Source organism: Dipteris shenzhenensis, chromosome 3 (genome assembly GCF_047967505.1).
Source record: "Dipteris shenzhenensis isolate YYH24624 ecotype China chromosome 3, Dip_SZ_1.0, whole genome shotgun sequence".
Classification (NCBI taxonomy): Eukaryota; Viridiplantae; Streptophyta; class Polypodiopsida; order Gleicheniales; family Dipteridaceae; genus Dipteris; species Dipteris shenzhenensis.
Genome location: NC_141598.1, coordinates 57,565,999 through 57,589,725, shown reverse-complemented (window position 1 = coordinate 57,589,725; position 23,727 = coordinate 57,565,999). Strand labels below are relative to the sequence as shown.

The window sequence follows — 23,727 nt, the reverse complement described above, 5'->3', positions numbered from 1 at the left end:
AAGCACACCGATGCATATTTTTAACACTCATCCATGGTGCATGGTAAGAATTGTGGAAATACACATGCCTGGCCATGAAAAATATACCTAATACACATCAGACTTTTGCAAGAACAACTCTATTAATTTCATTAAAGCCTATGCAAAGTATCATACCCATTGGGTGCACACACATATTGTAGAAGCACACCAATGCATATTTTAAACACTCAACTCTATTAATTTCATGAAGGCCTATGCAAAGTATCATACCCATTGGGTGCACACACATATTGTAGAAGCATAGCAATGCATATTTTAAACACTCATGCACAATGCATGGTAAGAATTTAAGCATGCCCCATCACGCCAATGATATCTATCCACATTCAAATTTGCAAGCACAAGGTTCTTAATCTCATTAAGGACTGCGAGCAATGTAATAATCATCAGACAACATACATATGCTAGAAGCACACCAATGCATAATTTTGACACTCATGCACAATGCATTGTAAGAATTGTAAAAATATGCATGTCCAAGCATGCAAATGAATCCTACCAAATAAAAATTATACACATATAGTAGAAGCATACCGATGCATATATTTAGTGCTCATGCATGATGCAAGGTAAGAAATGTGGAAATACACATAACTAACCACTCAAATGACATCTGATCCACATCAAAATTTGGAAGCGCAAGGGTCTTACTCTCATTAAGGTATGTTTAAGGTATCATACCCATTGTACACACACACACACACACACATGCTAGAAGCATACTCATGCTTATTTTTAAGACTGATGCATGGTAGCATGGTAAGAATTGTTAAAATACGTGTGCTGGACCATGCAAATGATATCCAAACCATATCAAACATTGAAAGAACAAGGAAGTTACTCTCATTGAGTCCTTTCTAATAAACTCACAGACAAATGATAAAAGCACACTGATTCACAAATGTAGAATTACGCATGCCCGACTACACAAATGGTACCCAACCCACATCCAAATTTGTAGAAATAAGTATCTTACTCTCATTAGGGCTTGTGAAAAGCATTGTACCCATTGGACACACACACACATATGCTAGAAGCACAATGATGCATATTTTTAGTACTGTTGCATGATGAATTGGTAAGAATTATGAAAATTTGCATGCCCGACCATTAAAATGATACCGAATCATCATGAAAATTTCCAAGCACAAGGATCTTACTCTCTTTTAGCTTTTTTAATGAATCATACCCACTAGACACACACACACACACATGTGCTAGAAGCACACCAGTGCATCTTTTTAATGCCTTTGCATGATGCATGGTAAGAAATATGCATGCCCAACCATGCAAATGACAAGAATGATTCAAATAAAAGTATGTGAATGGATGATATGTCTAAACCATAAATTTTAAGAGGTGATTTGATAGGTGTTTGAGTAGTATTTGGTTAATAAAGTAAGGTTACATTGGATTTTAGTTAGTGACATTTTTTTAATAGAGAAATAGTGATAGTAATATCAATGTTATAAATGGTAGTACTGAATCTTTGGCAACAATAAGATACTTTGTAGCAACTGAATGGTCAACCATTGTGTAAATTTACTCCAAATATGAATTTTGTGTTGCTATTTCTTACAAGGAAATGGTAATTAAAAAATGGTTGCCATTTTGTGCTGCCATTTCTTCGTACATGAAATGGCACTCAAGAGATAGTTGCCATTTTGTGCTACCATTTCTTCTTTAAAAATGGCAATCAAGAAGTGGTTGCCATTTTGTGCTACCATTTCTTTGAACGAAGTGGTGGTCAAGAAATGGCTGCCATTTCTTACCAAGAAATGGCAATCAAGAATTTGCTGCCATTTCTTCATAAGAAATTGCTGCCATTTCTTCATAAGAAATGGCAGTCAAGAATTGGCTATCATTTGGTGTTGCCAATTATTCCTAAGAAATGGCAAACAATAAAAGGTTGCCATTTTTTGTTGAAGAAATGGCAGTTCAAGAATTAGTTGCCATTTCTAACCGTCATTTTTGCAAATAATATGGCAATTTGAGAAACTATTGCCATTTCATACATAAGAAATGGCAAAAATGAAAATTGTGTGCCATTTCCTATTGCCATTTCTACCTAGTTTTGTAGTAGTGTGGCACTACCTCTTAGCTGCAAAAGAGAAAGAAAATAATTTCTTGAAGGATGTTGGGCTATTAAAAGGGTAATTTTTGTAGGATGACCTCCATAAATGGCAATTTCAAACACACAACTTAAATAATTTTTAAAAAATTACACATGAAAATTCACAATAGAGTTTCAATCCCCCATTATAGCACTATCTCTAAGGAGGCTAGTGCAAAAAACACACATGAATAAATATGGGTGTGTGTGGGTGTGCACGCATGCGTGTGCACATGCGCATGTGTGTGTGTGCACGTGTGCGTGCACTCATGATATCTTCTTTCCTTTCTTGACCTTGTTTAACATAATGAGCCTTCTCCACTGCAATCAGTCATTAGAATAACATTTCATAGGTCTTTATTGGATTTAGGATTTCCATGGCACCTCAAGTCGGGCGAAATCCACTTAGCATCCATGTTCTCATGGTCTTACCATGTCTGTGACTGAGTATATTGAGGATAAATTCTAGGAGAGAAGTCTGAAGATTCCTTTACCTTAGTTTGTTCAAAAGTCAAAGATCACACATTTGGCTTGAATGATAGAATCAAAATGGGCATCAAGGGAAAATATTAGATGATGCAAGAGCAATTTTGTCCAAATGATGAGGATGCAAGGGGTAAGACAAGTCATTTTGAATGTTCTAAAACTTAGTATGAGTTTTTGACAAAGGAGAGAAAGAGAGAGAGGGAGAAAGAGAGAGAGAGAGAGAGAGAGAGAGAGAGAGAGGGGGAGGGAGGGAGGGAGGGAGGCATCTGTGCATGGTGTGTGTGTGTGTGTGTGTGCACGTGCTCGAATGCATGTATGTAGAGTGTGTGTAGAGGGAGAGAGAGAGAGCAAGTCGCTATTAACCCCATGGGACAACGGAGCCATCTCCCATAATGTTTTGCAAGATAGAGTGGAGAGAAGGAAAGGATGAGAGGAAATAATGGAATTCTGCCTTGGCATATAGCCCAAGTGCTTGTAAAATGATAAATAGGGAGAGCAGTAAGGAGGAATAGGGTTAGAGCTCCCTTCAAAGGTGCTATGTATAAAAGATAGAAAGTTTTACTTTGGTCTTCAGCTGTATACATGCAAGATTGAGAAATAGAAGATCTCCCTCTTTTCAAAGAATTGTTGTCTATGTTTCTCTTGCTCTTGCGCTTGTGAATACTCTCACCCCCTTTCCCCTTCGTGCTTCATGCTTCCCCTTCCCTCTCACTTCTCCTTTCCCTCTCCCTCTTCCCTGTCACCTTCTTCTTTTGAGGATTCACATCGCTACAACTCCAGAAGCCATTGAATGCAAATTGGTGTGAAAATAAGAAGGAAGAGAGTCCAAGGGAGGACAAAGGAAAAGTGAAGATCAAGGAGATCAATGCAATCACTGATAATAGTGACAATGACATTCTCTTCATGTCTACTCTACCCTACAGACTTGCTTACCACTTTAGATGATGCATATTCCCAGGATTGGATTTTGGATTCTGGTGCTTCGTTCCATGTTACTCCACATAGGGAATGGTTCTCAAATTATGACAGTGTGTTCAGAGAGTCTTTAGACAAGTGAAAAACACAAACATGTCTCCACTCCTAACAACAAGGTGCCAACAGTCATAGTATAATCAGAAAGTAATCGGACTACAAAACTATCACGAGATGTATAAAAAGAACAGAGAGGAAACCTTGAAAAGGTAGTATGTGTCTTATATATTATGTTTTAGCAGAGAATACATCAACTCAACAACTCTCTTCAACAGGAGCTGATACAAGGTTTGTATAGCCATCCTAGATCAGTTCAACTATTGTAAGGCAATAGTAAGTTTCAAAATGTAACAGTCATAGTCCAAAACATTATGTGGTGGATCAGGCCACTAAGGAGTGATGTTAGGGTCAGTTACAAAATGATCTCACTACTTTGTTCTAGTAACTTCCTCTTACCAGAGGTGTATTTATCCTATCCCATGGTAAGTGTCCACATGGGTGGAGGCTATGCCTTCAACACCTAGCACTTCCGATGGAGAGGCTCTTTTACAAAAAGTCGGGGACACGAACCCTTTTTTACTAGAAATATTCCTTCAAGTGAACCTTGAAGGTATGTGAAACATTGAGGTCAATCATTGTTCCCCATGTGACAACTAGATTTGTAGTCTCAGTTTCCTCTTTCTTTTCTTGAGTCTCTTTTGGTGCTTCTACTAATTTTGGCTCTTCATTTTTTCTACTGGGGCTGACACACATGGAATGGCTAGGGGTAGTCTTGACTTCAGTGCTGGCATCTTCTTCAGGCTGTTCTGCTATATGCTTAGTAATCTGTGTCATGAATTCTAAAGGCTTATAAGAGTCTCTGCTTTTCCTATTTCACAAAGTATGAGAGTGTCATCCAATCGCATCTGCTTCTTCTAGGCATCCTTTGTTCTTGCCTTCAGAGTCTCTAGCTCATAGGCCATGGCCTCGTAGGCATATGCAGCTGATGCGAAAGCATCGTATGGTTGCTTAGCTATAGTAAAGAGTCTGCCTTTCAAGTTATTCCACATCTCCTAGGATGTCCTGACCAATTGAACCTTCAACTCAATAAATTCATACTTGTTAAGGAATATGCCATCTACTTTATTGGCCATTTCCCTAAGTTGCTATTCTACATTTTGTAGTGCATGAATTTGTTGCTTTAACAAAATGTTCTCAATTTGAAGGTCACTGTGATTCACTCCCATATGGTCGAGCTGGACAAAGAATTCATCCTTTATTTCTTAAAGCCAGTCTGTCACAGTAGGCATGCAAATCTTGTTGTACCTTAACCTAGGCTGTTAGCTTTGCAATATGTTTGTTGTGCTGATCCGTAACTTTGCATATTCTTTCTCAAGTTCTACAAGTTTGGCTTGTGCACTAGCAAGCTGTCGCTACATTTCAGACTATTTGAGCATGAATTCCTATACTTCCTCTTTGTCTTTCTACAACTGTTGGTGGACCTGTTGCTACAGCTTTGCTTGTTCATTCTTTTGGTGTTCAAAGTATTGTTGGAGTACGAGCAGGGCATTGTCTTCTCATGGTGAGGGTGTCGCTTGTGTGAGTGGCCTTGTCGAATTTTGCACCGTGGATTCTGTGTACATGCGGGCTCTAATGGGCTGATACGACGAATCCAGTGTCCTCTATGGGTCAGTGGACTGGGGGCAGAATGAGGTCACATAGGTAGAGTGTAATCAGACTTCGTTGCGATTCATGTGGAGAATCAGAGTCAGACTGAATGGTCGGACACACTAGAGTCAAACGAAAGTCCGACTGGAGTGGGTGGATCGGACACGAGATTGAATACGCAAACAAGGCGTCATACCTCAATCAAAATCTAAAAAGTTAGAAAAGACACGTGTGACACATGTGTAGTAGATCGTAGTCGGATTTGTTTAGTTAGGTCCCCATCGGAACCTTAGCGGAGTTCTCAATCGGTTTTGTCGGATTGTTCGAACTTCGGTCGAAAACACGTCGGACCATTGTTGGAGTGGAGCTTGTCGTGGCGTCATCTTGTTGTTGCTTCCTCTCACCTACATAATCACTTTTGTTTATTGTAGGGTAAGTTGAGTATACCTGAACCAGATGCAAAGTGCGGCAACGTTGTTGCCCCGTTGTTGGCAGAATCAGGGTGGAATGTAATTGTAGCCACTGTTCATGTGATTGCTTGTTATGATGTTGTGCAGAGTTGTCACTAAACTCTTTTGAATTTGTCTTTGAAGGCGATCTCACTGGGGCATGGAATTCCCGTTGTATTTGTGCTAATTTCTAAAAAGCTTCTTCGTCGATCTTTGTCGACAGAAGTGTTATCTCGCAATTGTGGATACTGGGTGTGCTGTCTTTTGTGTTGTCATGGTCTTGTTGTTGAACTGAGATGGGAAACCCTCAAATATTCGGTGGTAATATATCTTTATGATAGCTTCTTCGTTTCAAGATATAAGTCTGCTTTGAAATATTGCATGCTGCCCCATTAGTTAGCCGATTGGTTGAAACAAAGACTGTATGACTATGTACCTCAGAAGGGTTCTGCAGTGAAATTGTGTTAATCTTAGCTTGTGTGGGATCAGAACCAATGTAAGGCTTAAGTCTAAAACCATCGACTGGTTTCTCAATGGAGTTGCCATGTAGGTCTGCTAAGAGAAATGTCCCTTGCTCATATGTATCAATGACCTTGAATGGACCATCATACTGTAGTTTGAATTTACCTGGCATTTTTCCCAATTTAGTGTTGAACATCAACACTGAGTCTCCTTTTTTGAAAGGCTTGAATTTAATATTTCTATTGATCCAGGCTGCCCTCCTTTTCTGGGATAATGTCAACTATATGGGAGCTGGCTAATCTATCTTCATCCAATTGTAAAGGTTGCTCCAACCTTGCATTGATGGAGTCTTTTGGGGAAAGTTTGTTGTCAATTGCTACCCTGAGACTTCCTAGAACAAATTCCATGGGTACTACTGCTTCACAACTATATACTAGCCTAAAAGGTGTTAATCCTGTGGCTACCTTGTGTGTTGTCCTTAGCGCCCAAAGCACTGAGTCTAAATGCCAATCCCAATCCTCTCATTAGGGGAGAAATGGGGTCTCAAAAGTGCCTCCAATTGGTGTTTCCTAATTTTAAGGGATTAGAGAGGGATTTGAGTATACCAATGAGAGTGCTCCTTTGTGTGGGGCAATGGTATGTTGAGGTAGAGGCATGGCAGGCATGTAGAGGTCCCCTATTGACTATTCCTCTTACATTGGGGACCACCCAAATCATCCTCCCCCCCCTTAACCCATGCTTGACCACCCTCCCATGTGCACCCACCCCAGATCATCCCCAAATATCATTTATGTCTTTGTGGGCCCTTGTGGGTGAATTTCTCTTCTCCTTAGGTGTGTTGCAGGTCTGCCCCCTCTTTCTCTGCTTCTCTACTCTGGTCCAACTGCCCTCTCCCTCCATTGTGGGACCTTTTGGACAAATTTCTTTTGTCCTGTAGCCTACTGCAGGTCTGCCCCCTTTCTCTGCTCCTCCGCTCTAGTCCAACTGCCCTCTCCCTCCATTGTGCGACCTTTTGGACGAATTTCTTTTGTCCTCTAGCCTACTGTAGGTCTACCCCCTTTCTCTGCTCCTCTACTCTGGTCCAACTTCCCTCTCCCCCCTTGTGGGACCTTTTGGATGAATTTCTTTTGTCCTCTAGCCTACTGTAGGCCTGCCCCCTCTCTCTCTTCTCCTTTGCTCTAGTCTAGCTACTCTCTCCCTCCATTTTTCAAAATTTGGGTTGCAGCACTAGCTGGTCTTCTCTCTCCTGCTCTTCTCACTATTTCTGTGCCTCCTGCTGCTCTATCCCCTCATGCTCTATCTCTGCCTTCTCTTTCCTCTCTTGATCTGCCCTCTCTTGCTCTATGGCCTCTTGCTTAGCTGCCATATCCTATAGTTCTCTTTCCCTTCTATAGGTGCTTCTCCTTCTGGTACAGGTGCTCTGTTCCCTCCTACAAGCACTTTTCCTTTTGCTATAGCAACTCTTTGCTCTCCTATAGGAGCTTTTTCCCTCTTTCTTTTCCTTCTCATATAGGATACAACTGCTCTTTCCTCTCCTACAGCTATTGTTTTCCCAATAGGCATGGTCTGGAACACAGTGACACAAGGTGGTAATGGTGCGAGCTCGTGTGTTTTTGGAGGCATGGTCAGGAAGAAATTGACACAAGTTGGCAATATTGTGAGCTCTAATGTGTTGTAGAGGCATGGTCAGGAACAAAGTGACCAAAGTGGCCAAAGATGGCAATATTGTCAGCTCTAGTGTGTTCTAGATGCATGGTTAGGAAGAAAGTGATAGAAGTTGACAATATTGTGAGCTCTAGTGTGTTCTAGAACATGAAAAATGCATTGGATGACTTGAACTTACAGTTTGACTAACTAGATAGTCATGGAAGGTTTTGCCAAGGGTCCACATAAGCTTCCCAAGAGGAAGGATGTATTTCTTAGACTATGTACCTTCCTTGCCTATCTTCTTTACAAGATCCTATTTTAACATAGGAGTGGGAAGTAGTGGAATCTTTAATATAACGACAATGGATTTTCTGTAAGTTATGTGCAATAATACCTTTTAGTCATGGAAAACGAAATGTATAGTCCTTCAACTTTACTTGAAATGGTGAAATAGCAAGCAAGAATCTAGAGAAATGCATGAAAATGTCCATTTTATCCCTCATGCAACATCAATGTATTTGACTAGTACAAGCTGTCCATAAATTGTAGGTTGGGCATTTTGGAATTTGCATAGGCTTTCTTCATGACTTGGAGGACATTAGAAGCATTGATGGCTTTATTGTGTGGTTTCGTGTCCAAAGTTTTCTAGTAATATGTATAAAGTTTTCATGCCTAAAGTTTTCATGTCTAAAGTTTATAGTTTATACCTATTTGCCTTGCTTGCATCATTAAAGGAGACAATGCCATGATGGTAAGCATCCTATGTATTGATTTATAGTTTATGGTCTTTTAATGTAATGTGCTTTGTTAGATCTGCTAATGTAATGGTTGTTGAATTGATGCAGGAGGTATTTGAGATCACTCATTGGTGCATTATATTAGTCGAGCAGGAGGATACGTTGTGTTGTTCCACATCCAATTTTTAGAATGGCCTACTTAACTACTGAAGTGCATCAAAGTATTGACAGCTTGATCATTGTGATCCACATCACATGACTTCCCCTATTGCATTGTATCCCATTGGCAATGGTGTAAAAAACTTTCTGCCTAGCTACCCTGAGAGGAGAGCCTTAATGGTATTAGTATTAGGATCTTACTTGGGGATTTCAAAAGCCTCTTTTTTCTATGTATTAGAGGTAGCAAAGAGGAGGTACAGGCTATGAAGAGTCTTTGTATTTGAATGGAGAGATTATAATACAAAAATGTACATTTTATCACATTCTCTTCCTTGCAAGATACCATGTCATAAGCAATAATTTTGATTGAGTCATTGAATGTGTTGTTAATTCAATATAAGGTAATGTTGCTTTGAATTGTAGAGTATTGAATACACCACCTCCAAGTTTGTTGTGTAGAGAGGTGAACCTTTTAGATGCAAACTTGTCCCTTTTCCTTCATTTGTATCCAAAGTAATCACGAATTTATGACCCCCTCAACTTGTGACTGATTTTTGAAGACCTTCTACATTTAATTTGAATATTCAGGGAAAAATAGGGTCACTAGTCAAATATCATAGAGCTACTCATGCTCTCGATTTTGAACTAAAAAAATTTGCAATCAGAGTTATAGCGCAAAAGTTATAGCTATTTTACTATTCTCTTCATATTCCATGCAATTAAGTATATATATTTTTGTAAAACTAATTTAGGAAAATATTATGAATATTCCAAGTCAAAATAATACTCTCGACCAAGTTTGGTAATTTTGGCAAATGTAGGAGGAATCTGACCATGGTGCAAAAGGTAAAGTTGGTCAGGACACCATGGGGTGTCCAAAAATGCACAAACTTGCCACGGCACAAATTTGGCCATTTGGATGCCAAATTCGCACCGTGGCGAGTTTGTGCATTTTTGGACACCCCATGATGTCCTGATAGATGGCCAAATTTGCGCCGTGGTGGGTTTATGCATTTTTGGACACCCCATGATGTCCTGACCAACTTTGCCTTCTGCGCCGTGGTAAAATTCCTCCTTTATTTGCCAAAAATGGACATGAAAATGGCCGAAGTTGTCAAACTCCTTCATCTACTTCTTCAAAATCTATATTTCTTCATAGGAAATCATGAAGTGCATCAATCCTTTACAAGGTGATATAATAGCAAACCTAAAAATTAAAATAAAAGATACATGGACATAGCTAACCTCCATGACTAAGAAAGCATAGAAAATTTTCGATTCCTCTTCAAAATATATATTTTCTCATGTAATGCATCAAATTATTTCAAGGTGATTCAGTGATATGAAATCAAATATTTCATTGACATAGCTAACCTAAAAGGTGGCTCCAAAGGCAAGATAAACAAAGAAAATGAAAATTTACAAGGTGATGTGGTGGAAGATCAAAGTCTTCTAGATTAAATTAAAAATTACATTAACATAGCCAACCTACAAGTTTCCTCCAAAGTGCAAGAAATTATATAGAGAATATATTGCCTAAGGGTCTTACCAAAGCTGTGCTACAAGGCACATAAGTTGTCATATTGACCATGCATCATTTGCTAAGTTACTTTGTAAATATTTTCTTTTCCATGTTTATCTATGTTGAAGTTGATGCATCTATAAAGACACATGGATTTCAATTAGGTAGATGAAGGAATTTGACAATTTGGGCCATTCCAATGTCCATTTTTGGCAAATGTTGAAGGAATTCGACCACGACACTGAAGACAAAGCTGGTCGGGATGTCATGGGATGTCCAAAAATGCCAAAACCCACCACGGCGCGAATTTGGCCATTTGGAGGGTGTCCAAATGGCCAAATTTGTGCCATGGTGGGTTTTGGAATTTTTGGACACCCCATGATGTCCCGACCAACTTTGCCTTCTCTGCCACGATCAAATTCCTCCTACTTTTGCTAAAAATTGACATTGAAATGGCCAAAGTTGTCAAATTTCTTCATCTACCCTTTCAAAATCTATATTTCTTTGTAGAAAAACATGAAATGCATCAATCCTTTACAAGGTGATGTAGGAAAATCTCAAATTTTGGTTTTTAAACACTCCATCTAATCAATGTGGTGCCATGGTCAATCCCTTCTACATATGTATTGGAATGGACAAATTTGGCAAACAACATTTTATTGACTTGTAAGTTACATCAAAATGTGATATAACTTTTGTGTGCAAGCTGATATAAAAAAAGATGCAATATTAAAAACAACAGATAATTAAAATAGACATAACAAAAGATTCACCATTTAGCCATAGATACATGAATTTTTTTTTCTTTAGATAGAAGAATATTATTAGAGATAGGTGTTTGTATTTCAAATTGTATTACAAAGAGGCTTCATAGCCTGTTTCTCTTCTTCTTTAACTCTAATACACCAATAATAGGGTCTTTGAATCCTTGACTAAGTCCTTAGAAAGACTGCTATGCTATTTGGAATCTCACATTCAACTTGTAAGTCCTTATAATCTCATGTACAACACATTGGAATGGATCACGTAGGTTGCCTTGGGTCAATATTGTGAATTCTCCATGCCTTCTTGTTCCAAATGGACAGATTCTCCATTCCGACTTGCTGCTACACACATGAAGAAACATCATTTTAGAAATTTAAATTTAAATAGATGTAATGCATCATGTGAATTCTTCTTCTTCAATAAAATTTTGAGCTTCAAGATTTACATTAGCAACATCACAAGCTCGAGACATCTCGTTTGCATCACCATTCCCTTCAAGTCCTACATCACCTCCAAAACAACTTGCTCATGCATGACTTTGTGTCTTTCGATATGAAGAGTCCTTATTATCCATGCCCACCATTCTCATATCATCCTCCATGAAGGTCTTGAAAGAACAACTAAGGGAACCTTAGCAAAAGCAATGCACCACTGTGGATAATCAAAAGTAGGAAATTACATTGAAACACTATGAAATTAACATTTTATCTCATATTCTCCTCTTTAGAGCACCTACTGAGGTTCAAGATGCTTCTTTTCTTGAAAAAAACAATCATGGATCACATATCGATCCTGCAATTGTACGGTCACATGGTAACATGGGAGATCTCCACAAATGGTGCCATCAATAGTCACAGAGTTTACAGAGACTGTGATAGGCCATGATAGAAGGTAGGTGATGTTTGAGGAGGGATGAGAAGGACCATGAATGATTACGAGGGAGGAGAAGCAAGCGGAGGACTAGGTGTGAGGATGAAGGCAGACGAATACACATGAGTAGAAGCAATAGGAGCAGGCATGAGCATGAGGCAAGAGGAGCTTGCATGAGTAGGAGGAAGGAGGAGTAGGCATGAGCATGAGGGAAGATGAGCATGGATCAGCATGAGGGAGGAGGAGGAGTAGGAAAAAGCAGCAAGGGGGGGAGGAGGAGGACGCATGTGGGAGGAGGGAGGAGGAGGAAAAAGTAGTAGGGGTGTTGAGAGTTCACGCTCAACATCATGTGATCATGTGTGCATAGCACCATCACATGATCATATGTGCATAGCACTAACCTTATAGAGTGCTATAAAGGAAAGGGTTAGATCCCCTAACCCTAACCCTAACCCTAAATGGGTTTGTATATATTCTATTTTTTCAACTAAATCTAGTGTACAGTTAGTCATTTGTGGTGTGCTCTCTAGCTATGCCCTCTCTCCTCATCTCCACTCTTCTCCTCTCCCCTCTTCATATTTTGTCATGGTATCAGAGCTCCCTTGCCTTCCACTGAGGCATTGCAATTCTTGAGAGAGAGAGAGAGATTGTGAGATTGAGTGTTCTTTCACTTCCGTTGAGTGATGGAGAAATTTCGATCCATTTGAGAGGAATTTTTGTCCATGAGAGATTGAGAGATTTTAGTTCCTTCTCTTGAGTGTTTGTGAGAGATAGATTCCTTGTGACATTCCATTTGTTGAGAGTTCTTCATTCATCTTCTTCGAGAGATTAGAGAGAGAGAGAGAGAGAGAGAGAGAGAGAGAGAGATTTCTTGTGAGAGTTCATTCTTCTTTTGAGCACTCTGCAAGGTTGAGAGAGAACTTGGGGAGAGACAAAGAGTTCTAAAGCTCCTTCAAGCCTCTCCATCACTAGCTACAATGACTATCGGCAACGTCCAACTGAACCAAAGTGCTCCATTTACACCATGCCTTCATGTCCAGCTTGTGGATGAGGTGGCATTTGACTTTGTGCAAACTCATGCCACCTCTTCGCTTCTGTCTCCTATTGGCTCAACCTCTCGAGGAGAGAATCTGCATGTACCTTCAACTCTAAGGCAGCTCCTTGAAGCGCTAGATTCAGCTCTTCCTGTGTGAATGTGACAATATCCCTCCTGATATCATGTACATTGTGAACAACCTCTTTAGAGCTGAAGTCCACGCACTAGCCTCGGACAAATTGCATGTATAACATTTTCGCAAAGAATAACGAGCAATTGGCATGATGAAGGGGATGTTCAAACACTTCGAGGTAGATCCTCTCAGCGTTTGCCTTTATCTCATCATTCGTGCACTTATCCACCTTCCATCATCCCTTTCGAGACTCGCTCAATGACACCGGCCATATTGAACACACATCTTCAATGGAAACCTGCTTCTTGATTTCCTTCCACTGAAGGGACGCAGGGTTGGCCCACTTGCTAGTTCTGGTAGCAACACGAGCCGCTCCGGTTGGATCCATCCCTAGGGCTAAGACTTGCATTCGCTCGAATGCTTTTTGAGCTCTCTCCTTTGTTGCAACCTCCTCTTCCAATTCCTCTCTAGTCAATTGTCTTTTTCCCCTATCTCTGTTACGTCCGAGGTCCTGTTCTTCAGCCATGGAAGTATGCGTGTATTGTGATGATAGGTGTCTATAGAACAAAACGACATAATGTTCAATAGACAAGCAAATATGTGATAAAAATTAAACAATAGAAATTTAAAACAATTAAATATCAATTAATCTTAAAACAATGAGCGTCCATTTAAATACCATTTAAACAATACAAATTTAAAACAATTGGATATACCAATTAATCTTAAAACAATGAGCGTCCATTTAAATACCATTTAAACAATTTAATTTAAATAATAGAAATTTAAAACAATTGGATACTAATTAAATAATATAAATTTAAAACAATTAAATACCAATTAATCTTAAAACAATGAGCATCCATTTAAATACCATTTAAACAATAGAAATTTAAAACAATTGGATACCAATTAAACAATACGATTTAAATAATTTAATCCGCACTCGTCTATACCAATTAAATTTAAAACAATGAGCATCATGCAAAGATAACAAGCTTAAAACATAAACACAAACTTCAATTGATGAAAAGTTGAATACACAAACACAAGTACATGAATAAGATAGTGCCACAGGCATGGTAGCTATTCAATGTCCAGTACAAATATATGTTCATTGTAATTCAATGCCCAGGACAAATATATGTTCATTGTAATTCAAATACAACATGTCCAACTATAGCCTTGGGCTCATCTCAATCATTGATCGCATGACCAACTATGGATGCACCTCCATGTGTGCATACATGATGAGACAAGACATGCTTCAATGTTGTAGCCCTATTGATGGTCCACAAGAACAAAATATACAACCACAAATTATCATATCTTCCAACCTAGTTGACCTGAGTATGCTCCTCATCATTGCATTTCCTAGTTCTTACTTATATACGCAAGAGTTGATTATATTTACTAGTTTATAAAAATGCTCTCTCTCTCTCTCTCTCTCTCTCTCTCTCTCTCCCCGCATTCATGCATCCCCATGCGTACACCTATGCATCCCTCCCATTCGTTCTCTCACACCAATCATAGCAGCACGTGCAGTTGCCTTCTTTTCCAACATAAGATCCGCAATAATATCTATACGAGACATTCGAACAAAATTTGTATGCAAGCGGTAGTCTACTTTCACATATACATCCAAATACTCTTTCCAAAAGTGAACATTTGCTTGATGATCCAACCAGAGAGTATATATCATCAAGCAAAGGGAATACTCTACCTCATGCATTCCCTGGGGCCTAGTAATAAAATTAGAAGCCGGTTTAGTCTCACCGGCCTTTAGCATGAGACCCCAATCAATGACACCTACTCTGGGGTAGTGGTCTCTCATAAAGTCCAGTACAATATTTGCAGCATGTAGATCGCAATGTACGATCCCTGCCGTATGAGAAACAGACACTGCATCCACAAGGGCGTACACAATTGTGGGAATATGGTCTAGAAACCCCTGTAATCCAGCCATGTCATTAGCTTCAATCTTTGGGTCCTCCCACAGATTTCTGATCACTCCTCCTTGCTTCAACTTGAGATGTGCATCCCTATATGTACCTTTGCGAAAAGGTAATTGCATCACAATATTCCTTAGGGTACCACCATTGAAATATGGAAAGATAGTTACTCCTGGAGTCTCGCCTGTCTTACCTATGCAATGAACGAGACAAGGGTGCAGTACTTGCATCACTTGTTCAATGTCAAAAGCCTCAAACTGTTTCCCTATGGACCTTGCTAAGTATTTCTTTGCATAGTATGTTAGATGACTAGGAAAGTAACAAACTCCAGTGAACTGGACCTTGTGACAAGCTCCGTATGCACCCTTCCCAATCTCTTCTTGCCATACTATAGCATCGTATGGCACTACAATGATCACCATACAATCATTGTTTCTTGTGGTCCGTTGCAAGTGTCCAAACCCCCCTGTATCACCTGATGATTCTCTTACAACACGTGACTCTCTCTCGCCACCTCTACCACATTCATTTAATGCTTTGTGCAGACGTTTGCTCAACGACAACTGCGACTCAATCTCCTTTGCTCTCCTTCTCTGACGCTTCTCCTCTGCCCATTGAGCATCCCATAAAGATATTCTTTCCATATCTTCAGTTGGTTGTTGGAGTCCTAGGTCAATGACACACTTAGTGACATTTCCACAATGACATTGAGACACATGTGTTTGACCAATTCTGGGCACCATAATCTTGCCTTCTTCAAATTTCCTTTTCCCTCTCCTTGAAGTCGCATCTTTGCTGCACTCAGTATTGCATGAGTGAAGTCATCGAGTGATGTAGCATTCTGAATGGTGCTCTCAATAGCAGTCAGCAACATGTGACTAATCTCATTGACTAGCTCCAACCTAAGAGCTCTCATCACATCCCTTCTCTCATCTATCCTGTAACTGACATCACCCATTCTGCATACAAGACCAATTGACAATGAGACAAAGAGCGTGCTTCTTGATAACAAGATTGTTGTAGGCAAGAAAACAAGGATGTCAAAACATAAGCATAGTAAACACGTACACATACACTATATAAAAATTAAAACATGTACATAGTACAAAGCATGTAGAGAGAGAAAGTTAGTTGGTCACATCATTCTTTAAAGAAGAAAATATAAATGAGTTCATTTCGCATGCACGTGAGCATCAAGCACAAATTGCTCGTGTAGATGTAGATTGTAGATGGAATGTGCATTGTCCGATGTCACTACAGTGTACGCACGAGAATGAGAATGCAAGGAGAGATGACACAAATGCCGAATGAACGACAAAGTGCCGAGCTCTCGCATAGAGACAAACCTAGTGTAACGACATAAACGATCGAATAAACGACCAAGTGCCAAAATCCTACATAACTTAAACAAACCCTACATAACTCCCCACTCCCCAGAAATGACACACACAGCCGACTAAACGACCAAGTGCCAAGTCCACTTCTACCTTGTAGTGCATACTTCTAAGAACGACACACGCAGTCGAATAAATGACAAAGTGCCGAACTATACCTAGATATTGGTTGGAAAGGAAGGTGTTACATCTCAACGACACACACAGTCGAAAAGACGACCAAGTACCGAGGAGAGTAACATACCTATGCGAACGACCCATCTTGTCGAATGAACGACAAAGGGCCGATAGCTAGGTACCATATATATGGCCTACTACTTTACTAATTATGGTATTTTTGAACAACCTGATATGTCGAAAGTACGACATCAGGCCAAACAATTTTACATTAACTACCTAACTAGTGATTATGTCAAATTAATGACACAGAGTCGAATCAAACTACGAAATTAAAATTCAAAATAACATAATGATAAAGGTTTAAAATTTACTTGAAGGCTGAAGGCTGTAGGACAAGTAGGTTGTAGGGAGATGAATGTGAGGGAGCCTGCCGCGGGCCTGCCATATATAATAAATAGCCCGTCGGGTTTTTTGATTATCCCAACGACCTTTTGAGTTTTCCCGTCGAGCTTGGCGGGAAAAGCATATTTCTTGGTGGGCCTCGGCGAGATTTTGCCAAATCCGGTCGAGGTTTTTGCAGGTTATCAAGTCATTGCACACCAGCTTGTTACCAAGCTCTTAATAACATGATGATGTGAAGTTGTTATTAACACATGTTATTAATGTAAAAAGGGTCCGTGATTATGTAACTCCTTGAACCCATATAATAGACGGTCATTTATCTTACATGACTAATCTTTGCAAATGAAAGCATAGAAGTCAGCTTGCTTCCTTTCCGTGGTTTGGATTCATCTCGACTAGAGAGATTACGTCTGCTTGTTGGGCCCAAAAGGTCCATCCATTGGACTATTAGCAGAGATTCCATGTTAATGGCACAGAAGGATCCCCAGTGGCAATGCCAGCAAAACAAATCTCTGTGATAGTAAATTGGTCTATTTCTTTGCTCTTCCTAGTCGATATTTGAAAGATATTTATCTATTCTCTCGTACAAGCAACTTGATTGTCACAAATTTGAGTGTAACAATAATGCAATCTTTGATTGTGTGTGATCTTTAAAGCTCATGGATAAGAGTGATTTATCTGCTCTCATTGGCTTGATTGTCACAATGTAGCGATAGCATAATGTGTGATCTTTAGTGCTCATGATTGAATTGAGGCTTACTAAGTTAGATTGTTGGCATGAATAAGAATAGGTTGTTGATGATGCCAATGTTAGGCCAATTGAACCGAATTAAGGTGGTTTCATGGGTTTAGGCAAATTACAAAAAAAGTGTAGGATTGTTATGTTGATTCACTCGATTGGTGGCTACATTCAGCTCTCTATTGCCCTTGTATCTCCACATCACAAACATGAAGATGATGATGAAGAAAAAGAACCCCTCCTTGTAGATTCCAAGCCTTTGGTGTTAGGATGCCATTTAGTGTTTTATCCCCCATAACATGGTTAACTATCTAGCTTGGTTTGGAGAGCGCTCATGTAGCCTACGCCAATTATAGGAGAGGGATGGCATACAAGAAATACAGGCTGTTTGAACAAAATCCACGGCATAACTAAAGGCCTTTCTTGTGCTCAAGCTAATAGATGAGGGCTCCGGCCACCCTCCCCTCACTAGGCACAAATTGACTCTTGATTCTATCTCACAAGCCACGGGGCAATACAAAACATGAAGGGAGAGATTGTGAGTGTGTACGTGTGCATTATTTATCTAATGTAATTGGAGAATGCTCATAAACATGAACGGAGAGATTGTGAGTGTGTACGTGTGCATTAGTTATCTAATGTAATTTTTGAATATTCATAAACTTTAAATTTATTTCATGTGTTGTCCTCGCCATGTGGGTATCCAATCAAGTAAGACCAGTATGGAGAACAGAAGCGCACGAGCAACCCATCATAGCTAAACTTCCAACCCTCCTCAATTTGGAGATGCTGTTGAGCTCTGAGGATGAGGCCCTTCAAATGCCTGCAGCTCTCGCCTGCACCTTTCCTCCCGTGCCAACATGTCTTTACTGCGGAGATCAAGATTGTTGTTGCAATGAGGGTGTCGGGCTTTATTCCGCCTGATCCTCCAATAGATGGCCGCCACAAAACAAGTCCCGTGATGTCTTCCTCAACAAACTCGAATTCAGGTTTGACTACTGTACAAACCTATGATCTTTCATCATCACACTGCACTCGTAATACTTTTTTAAATTTTGTTCCTGCAGATAGGGAGCTAAGGTTACTTACAGAACTCTTATGGCAAGAATGCTTCATGGATCCCTGTCAATGGTGGGACGACAGAAACAACAAAGTAAGTGACAGCTGAATCAAGTCTTTAAACTCAAAATTTTTGTTTGTTAGCTCCACGAGTCTCTGGTAAGTCTCTGTAGCTCCAGAATTCGCTTAATCATACTGAAAAATCCTGCGTGTAGAAGGCTGTTGCAAACTGGGTGGGGTTACAGACAGGCTTGCGAAAGTGGAGGCCACAGCATATGGTTGGCATGCGAAACAAGGTCAGGCGGATGCCCAAGAATTGCAAGAGGGAGGTGATTGGCAGCTGCTGGGCTTAGATGAGACACTTATTATTATGGACAGGATGGTTGATCTGCCTTCCGTTGACAACTTGATCTGCGTCCTTCAGAAGTGCAGGAAAACAAAATTTTTAATGAATGCCAAACGTGTGCATGCTCACATTTACAATAATGCGCTGGAAGCTCATAGAACCCTTGGGAACTATGTTGTGCCAACGCTTGTGGAATGTGGAAGTGTGTCCGATGCTCAGCAGGTTTTCAACAGGTTGCTTGATCGGAATGAGCGTTCATGGACTTCTCTGATATTAGGTTATATACAATGTGGGCAAACGCAGCATGCTCTCAATTTATACGAGAGAATGCAAGAGGATAATGTACATCCTAGCACGTATACCCACATGGCTGTATTAAAAGCTTGTGCTAGGCTGAAAGATTTGGAAAGAGGTCGAGAGAGTCATATTAAGGTCGCACAAAATGGATTTGAACAAAATATCTTTGTCGGCAGTACTCTGGTTGACATGTATTCCAAATGTGGCTCCCTCTCTGAGGCCCGGGAAGTCTTTGACAAGCTGCCAGTTCAAAACGTTGTGTCATGGAGCGCACTAATTGCAGGCTATGCAGAGCATGGACATGGCCAGGAAGCGCTTCAATGTTTTGAACAGATGCTCCTGGAGGGTATCTCTCCAAATTTTGTCACCCTTGTTTGTGTCTTGAAAGCTTGTCGCAGCATAGGAGCCATAGAGAAAGGTCGAGAAATACATAAAGAGATGGCAGAAAAAGGATACGTTGCAGATGTTTCTGTCAGCAACGCTTTGATCGACTTATATGCAAAATGTGGCTCACTTTTAGAGGCACAAGAAGTCTTTGATGAGCTGCCTGTCCGAGATGTGGTGTCATGGAATACACTAATTGCTGGATATGCTGAACTTGGATTTGGTCAGGAAGTGTTGCAGTGTTATGAACAGATGCAATTGGAGCATTTTACCCCAGATGCTGTCACCTTTGTTTCTGCCTTAAAAGCATGTGCCAACATAGAAGCCATTGGGAAGGGCCGAGATATACATGTTGAGATTGTACAGAAGGGATTTGAAGGAGATCTTTTTGTCAGCAGTACTCTGGTGGATATGTATGCTAAGTGTAGATCAGTTGCAGAGGCAAGGGAAGTCTTTGACAAACTGCAAGTTCGGAATGTTGTGTCATGGAGCTCATTAATTGCAGGATATGCAGAGCATGGGCCTGCACAGGAAGCACTGAAATGTTTTGAACAGATGCAATTTGAAGGTCTCTCTCCAAATGCTGTCACGTATGTCTGTGCCTTGAAAGCTTGTGGCAGCATAGGAGCCATATGCAAGGGCCGAGAACGACATGCTGAGGTTGTACAGAAGGGATTTGATAAAGAGCTTTTCGTTGGGAGCACATTGGTGGATATGTATGCCAAATGTGGCTCTCTTTTGGAGGCACAAGAAGTCTTCGACAACCTGTCGGATCGAAATGCTGTGTCATGGAACACATTAATTGCAGGATATGCTGAACATGGACCTGGTCAGGAGGCATTGGAATGTTTTGAACAGATGCAACTAGATGGTATCCTTCCGAATGCTGTCACCTTCATTTGTGTCCTGAAAGCCTGTGGCAACATAGAGGCCATAGACATGGGCCGAGAAATACAAGCTGAAATGGCACGAAAAGGATTTGAAAGAGATCTTTGTGTAAGTACCACATTGATCGACATGTATGCCAAATGTGGCTCAATGGCAGAGGCACAAGGAGTCTTCGACAAGCTGCCAGCTCGAAATGTTGTGTCCTGGAACACTCTAATTGCAGGATATGCTGAACACGCACCTAGTCAGGAAGTACTGGAATGTTTTGAGCAGATGCAACTCGAGTGCATCTCTCCAACAATTAGTACATTTATTTGTGTTTTGAGAGCTTGTGGCAGCAAAGGAGCCTTAGACAAGGGCAGAGAAGTCCACACAGACATTGCAAGAAATGGTTTCGGAGGGGATCTTTTTGTCGCCAACACGTTGGTCGACATGTATGCCAAATGTGGTTCACTTGCAGAGGCACAGGAAGTCTTTGACAAGCTGCTAGATCGAGATGTTGTGTCGTGGAACGCATTAATATCAGGATGTGCCGAAAATGGATCTGAACAGGAAGCACTGAAATGTTTTGAACAGATGCGACTAGAGGGCATCTCTCCGAATGCAGTCACATTTGTTTGTGCCTTGAAAGCTTGTGGCAGCATAGGAGCATTATGCAAGGCCCGAGAAGTACATGCTGAGATTGCAGGAAAGGGAGTTCTGAAAGATCATTTTGTCAGTAGCACTTTGATCGACATGTATGCTAAATGTGGTTCACTTTCTGAGGCGCAGGAAGTCTTCAACAAGCTGCCAGTTCAAAATCTTTGGTCTTGGAATGCAATGATAAAAGGGTATGGCATGAACCATGAGGGTAACTTGGCTGTGCAATGTTTTGAAAATATGCGAGAACATGGTGTGAAGCCAGATGGTATCACATTCACATGTCTTCTGGCTGCATGCAGCCGTACCAAATTGGTATTCAAGGGCAAGGAGTATTTCAAGTTAATGAGAGAAGAATACGGCATTGCACCAAAAAATGAACACTATACTTGCATGGTTGATCTTCTTGCACGATCAGGACATTTGCACGAGGCAGAGAAATTTCTTGAAACAATGCGGTGTCCTCCATCTGTAGAAACATGGACAGCTTTGCTCAGTGCCTGCAAAACATATGGGGAAGCAGAAGTAGGACTGAGATGCTTTCAACAACTTGTCCAGATGGATGCAGGATGTGCTGCTTCATATCTGCTCATGGAAAACATCTATGCAAATGCTGGCAGGTGGGATGATGTGTGTAAAGTAGAAGATTTGAGGCAACATGTGGGGGCAAAGAAAAGGCCTGCAAGCGCTTTGATAGAATTGAACAAGAAGGTGCATGAGTTTGTGGTGGGTAACAACGAACGTAGTGAAGTCTCCGCAATGCTAGAGATCTTGAGTGCCCGTGCTAGAGGGGAGGGGCATGTGCCAAATCTAGATCTGGTTCTGAGAACCTGCTCTTAGGAGAAGGCAGCTGCCGTATTGAGCATGCACAGATATTGGTTGCTGGCAGCTGGGATCCTCCATGCGCAATGGGGACAAACAGTGTGTACGGTTAAAAAATGAAGGATGATGTCATTAGTCGAGACATTTACAGCATCGACTATCTCAAAGAGTGGTATGTGTTTGCTACAAGAAGATGTTGCAAACAGTCTTTTGCCAATGCTTGTGGAAAGTGTGCTGATGATCTACAGGCTTTCAACAGGTTGTTTGATTTGAATGAGTGTCGATGGACTTCTCTCATATTAGGATGCATACAATGGGGCAAATGCAGCAGGCTCTCAATCCATACTAGAAGATGCACGAGGATAAGGTACAACCTACCAAGTATTCTCCTCTGGCTATATTCAAAGCTTATGCTAGGTGGAATATTTGGAAACTGACAGATTCATATTCAGGTTGTATAGAAATATTATTTTGTCGGCAGTGTTGTAGTAGATACGCATGCTAAAGGGCTCTCTTTTGGTGACATGTGATGTCTTTGACAGGCTGTTGTCATGGAGCCCACTAATTGCAAGCTATACTGAACAGCTTAGATGTTTCACACAGATGCAACTGGAGGGGGGCATCTCTTCAAATGCTGCCACCGTCGTCTGTGTCTTAAAATTTTGTTGCAGCACAGGACCAGAGAGAGGCCATGTAGGCAGATCCAAAGGTCGTCACATTGACAGATCTGAGTGAATCGTGGGATCGCCATGCAGGCAGTGTAAGGATCTGCAGCAGGCCCTGCAGAGGGCAGTGAAGCAATACAGCAGGCGCATGGCTGCAGCGTATTGAGGGCTGCTCAGGGCCCATATGTAGGCCAGTAGCAGGTTGGCAGAAGGCTCTGCCAGGCACTAGTCCGCAGCAAGAGATGGACCCGTAGAAGCAGGCAGCTGGAGCAGAGGGCCAGCCAGTTGGTAGTACAAGGTGACTGGGTTGGCCCAGTCTGTAGGTCTGGTTAGCCTTGGATGGCCAGATCAGCAGGGCATGAGCCATTCGAAAGGGGGGCCTTGGTATTCATTTGGTGAGCCTCATATTTCGCTGCATCCAGAACAGCAGGGAGGCCAGGGATCATGGTCCTTTGTATCCCAGAGAGGGATCAGGGTCCTTTGTACCGCAGAGATTGGCTGCAGACGGGAGCAGCAGGTAGGTCTAGGATCAGTGTGTATAAAAGGCCTCACCACTGGCTGTGTTTGCAGAGCAGCAAGCAGATAGGTTGACTGTGGTCGGAAGGTAAGAGAAAGAAATGAATCACGTTGTCATTTATAGTCCCTCACTCTGGGATGCTGCTGTAGGAAGCTTAATGGGCTGAACTTGAAGGCTCTTGTGAGCTGGAATGGCTGGGAGGTGAAGCTTGAAGAGCAACAATGCTTCAAGCAAGAGCACTTCCATGGCTGGGGAAAGGGACTCAGCTTCAAAAATCGGCATGGACTTGGGTTGGCTGCCTAGCTACTTGGGAATTCCTACACGGGTAGCTGCTCGGAATGTGTGAATGATTGAAGTCATGACACTGGTTGGTAGTGTGTGTGGTCTTGGGGACGCGGCTTGGGTTCCCTCAGGTGAAAGATGGATAAATAGGAGGGAGCGAGGTGGGATCGATGGTATACGG

General features: G+C 41.1%; 2 protein-coding genes across 6 annotated transcripts in view; one reads left to right on the top strand and one right to left on the bottom strand.

The window, feature by feature from the left end:
• LOC147904062 (putative pentatricopeptide repeat-containing protein At3g11460, mitochondrial) overlaps positions 1-13,566 on the bottom strand; it is a 32,499-nt gene extending 18,933 nt beyond the window's left edge. The window contains exons 1-2 of the mRNA XM_087372380.1: positions 13,339-13,566; positions 13,012-13,131 (exon numbers count right to left, since the gene is read on the bottom strand). Coding sequence (XP_087228506.1) covers positions 13,012-13,131; positions 13,339-13,566 — 348 coding nt within the window. The remainder of the gene's footprint in view (positions 1-13,011; positions 13,132-13,338) is intronic.
• A 4,749-nt stretch (positions 13,567-18,315) lies between these two features.
• Positions 18,316-23,660, top strand: LOC147904061 (pentatricopeptide repeat-containing protein At5g27110-like). 5 transcript variants are annotated; one of them, XM_087370316.1, is made up of 4 exons: positions 18,316-18,346; positions 18,381-18,636; positions 18,715-18,800; positions 18,922-23,660. In XM_087370316.1, exons 3-4 carry the CDS (start codon positions 18,746-18,748, stop codon positions 22,098-22,100), a joined length of 3,234 nt encoding a protein of 1,077 aa, XP_087226442.1. In that variant the 5' UTR covers positions 18,316-18,346; positions 18,381-18,636; positions 18,715-18,745; the 3' UTR covers positions 22,101-23,660. The 5 variants fall into 5 exon arrangements, 4 of the variants coding, with proteins under 4 accessions (XP_087226442.1, XP_087226452.1, XP_087226451.1 ...); XR_015540507.1 differs by lacking the exon at positions 18,316-18,346 and having other exon boundaries at positions 18,374-18,636; positions 18,922-22,254; positions 22,342-23,660; XM_087370326.1 differs by lacking the exon at positions 18,316-18,346 and having other exon boundaries at positions 18,374-18,636; positions 18,952-23,660.
• The last annotated feature ends 67 nt before the right edge of the window (positions 23,661-23,727 follow it).

Coding starts and splice junctions, on each gene's coding strand:
- LOC147904061 (XM_087370316.1), top strand. CDS start 18,746: ATGGCAAGAATGCTTCATGGATCCCTGTCAATGGTGGGACGACAGAAA. Junction 18,801..18,921: donor GGGACGACAGAAACAACAAA/GTAAGTGACAGC, acceptor TCCTGCGTGTAG/AAGGCTGTTGCAAACTGGGT.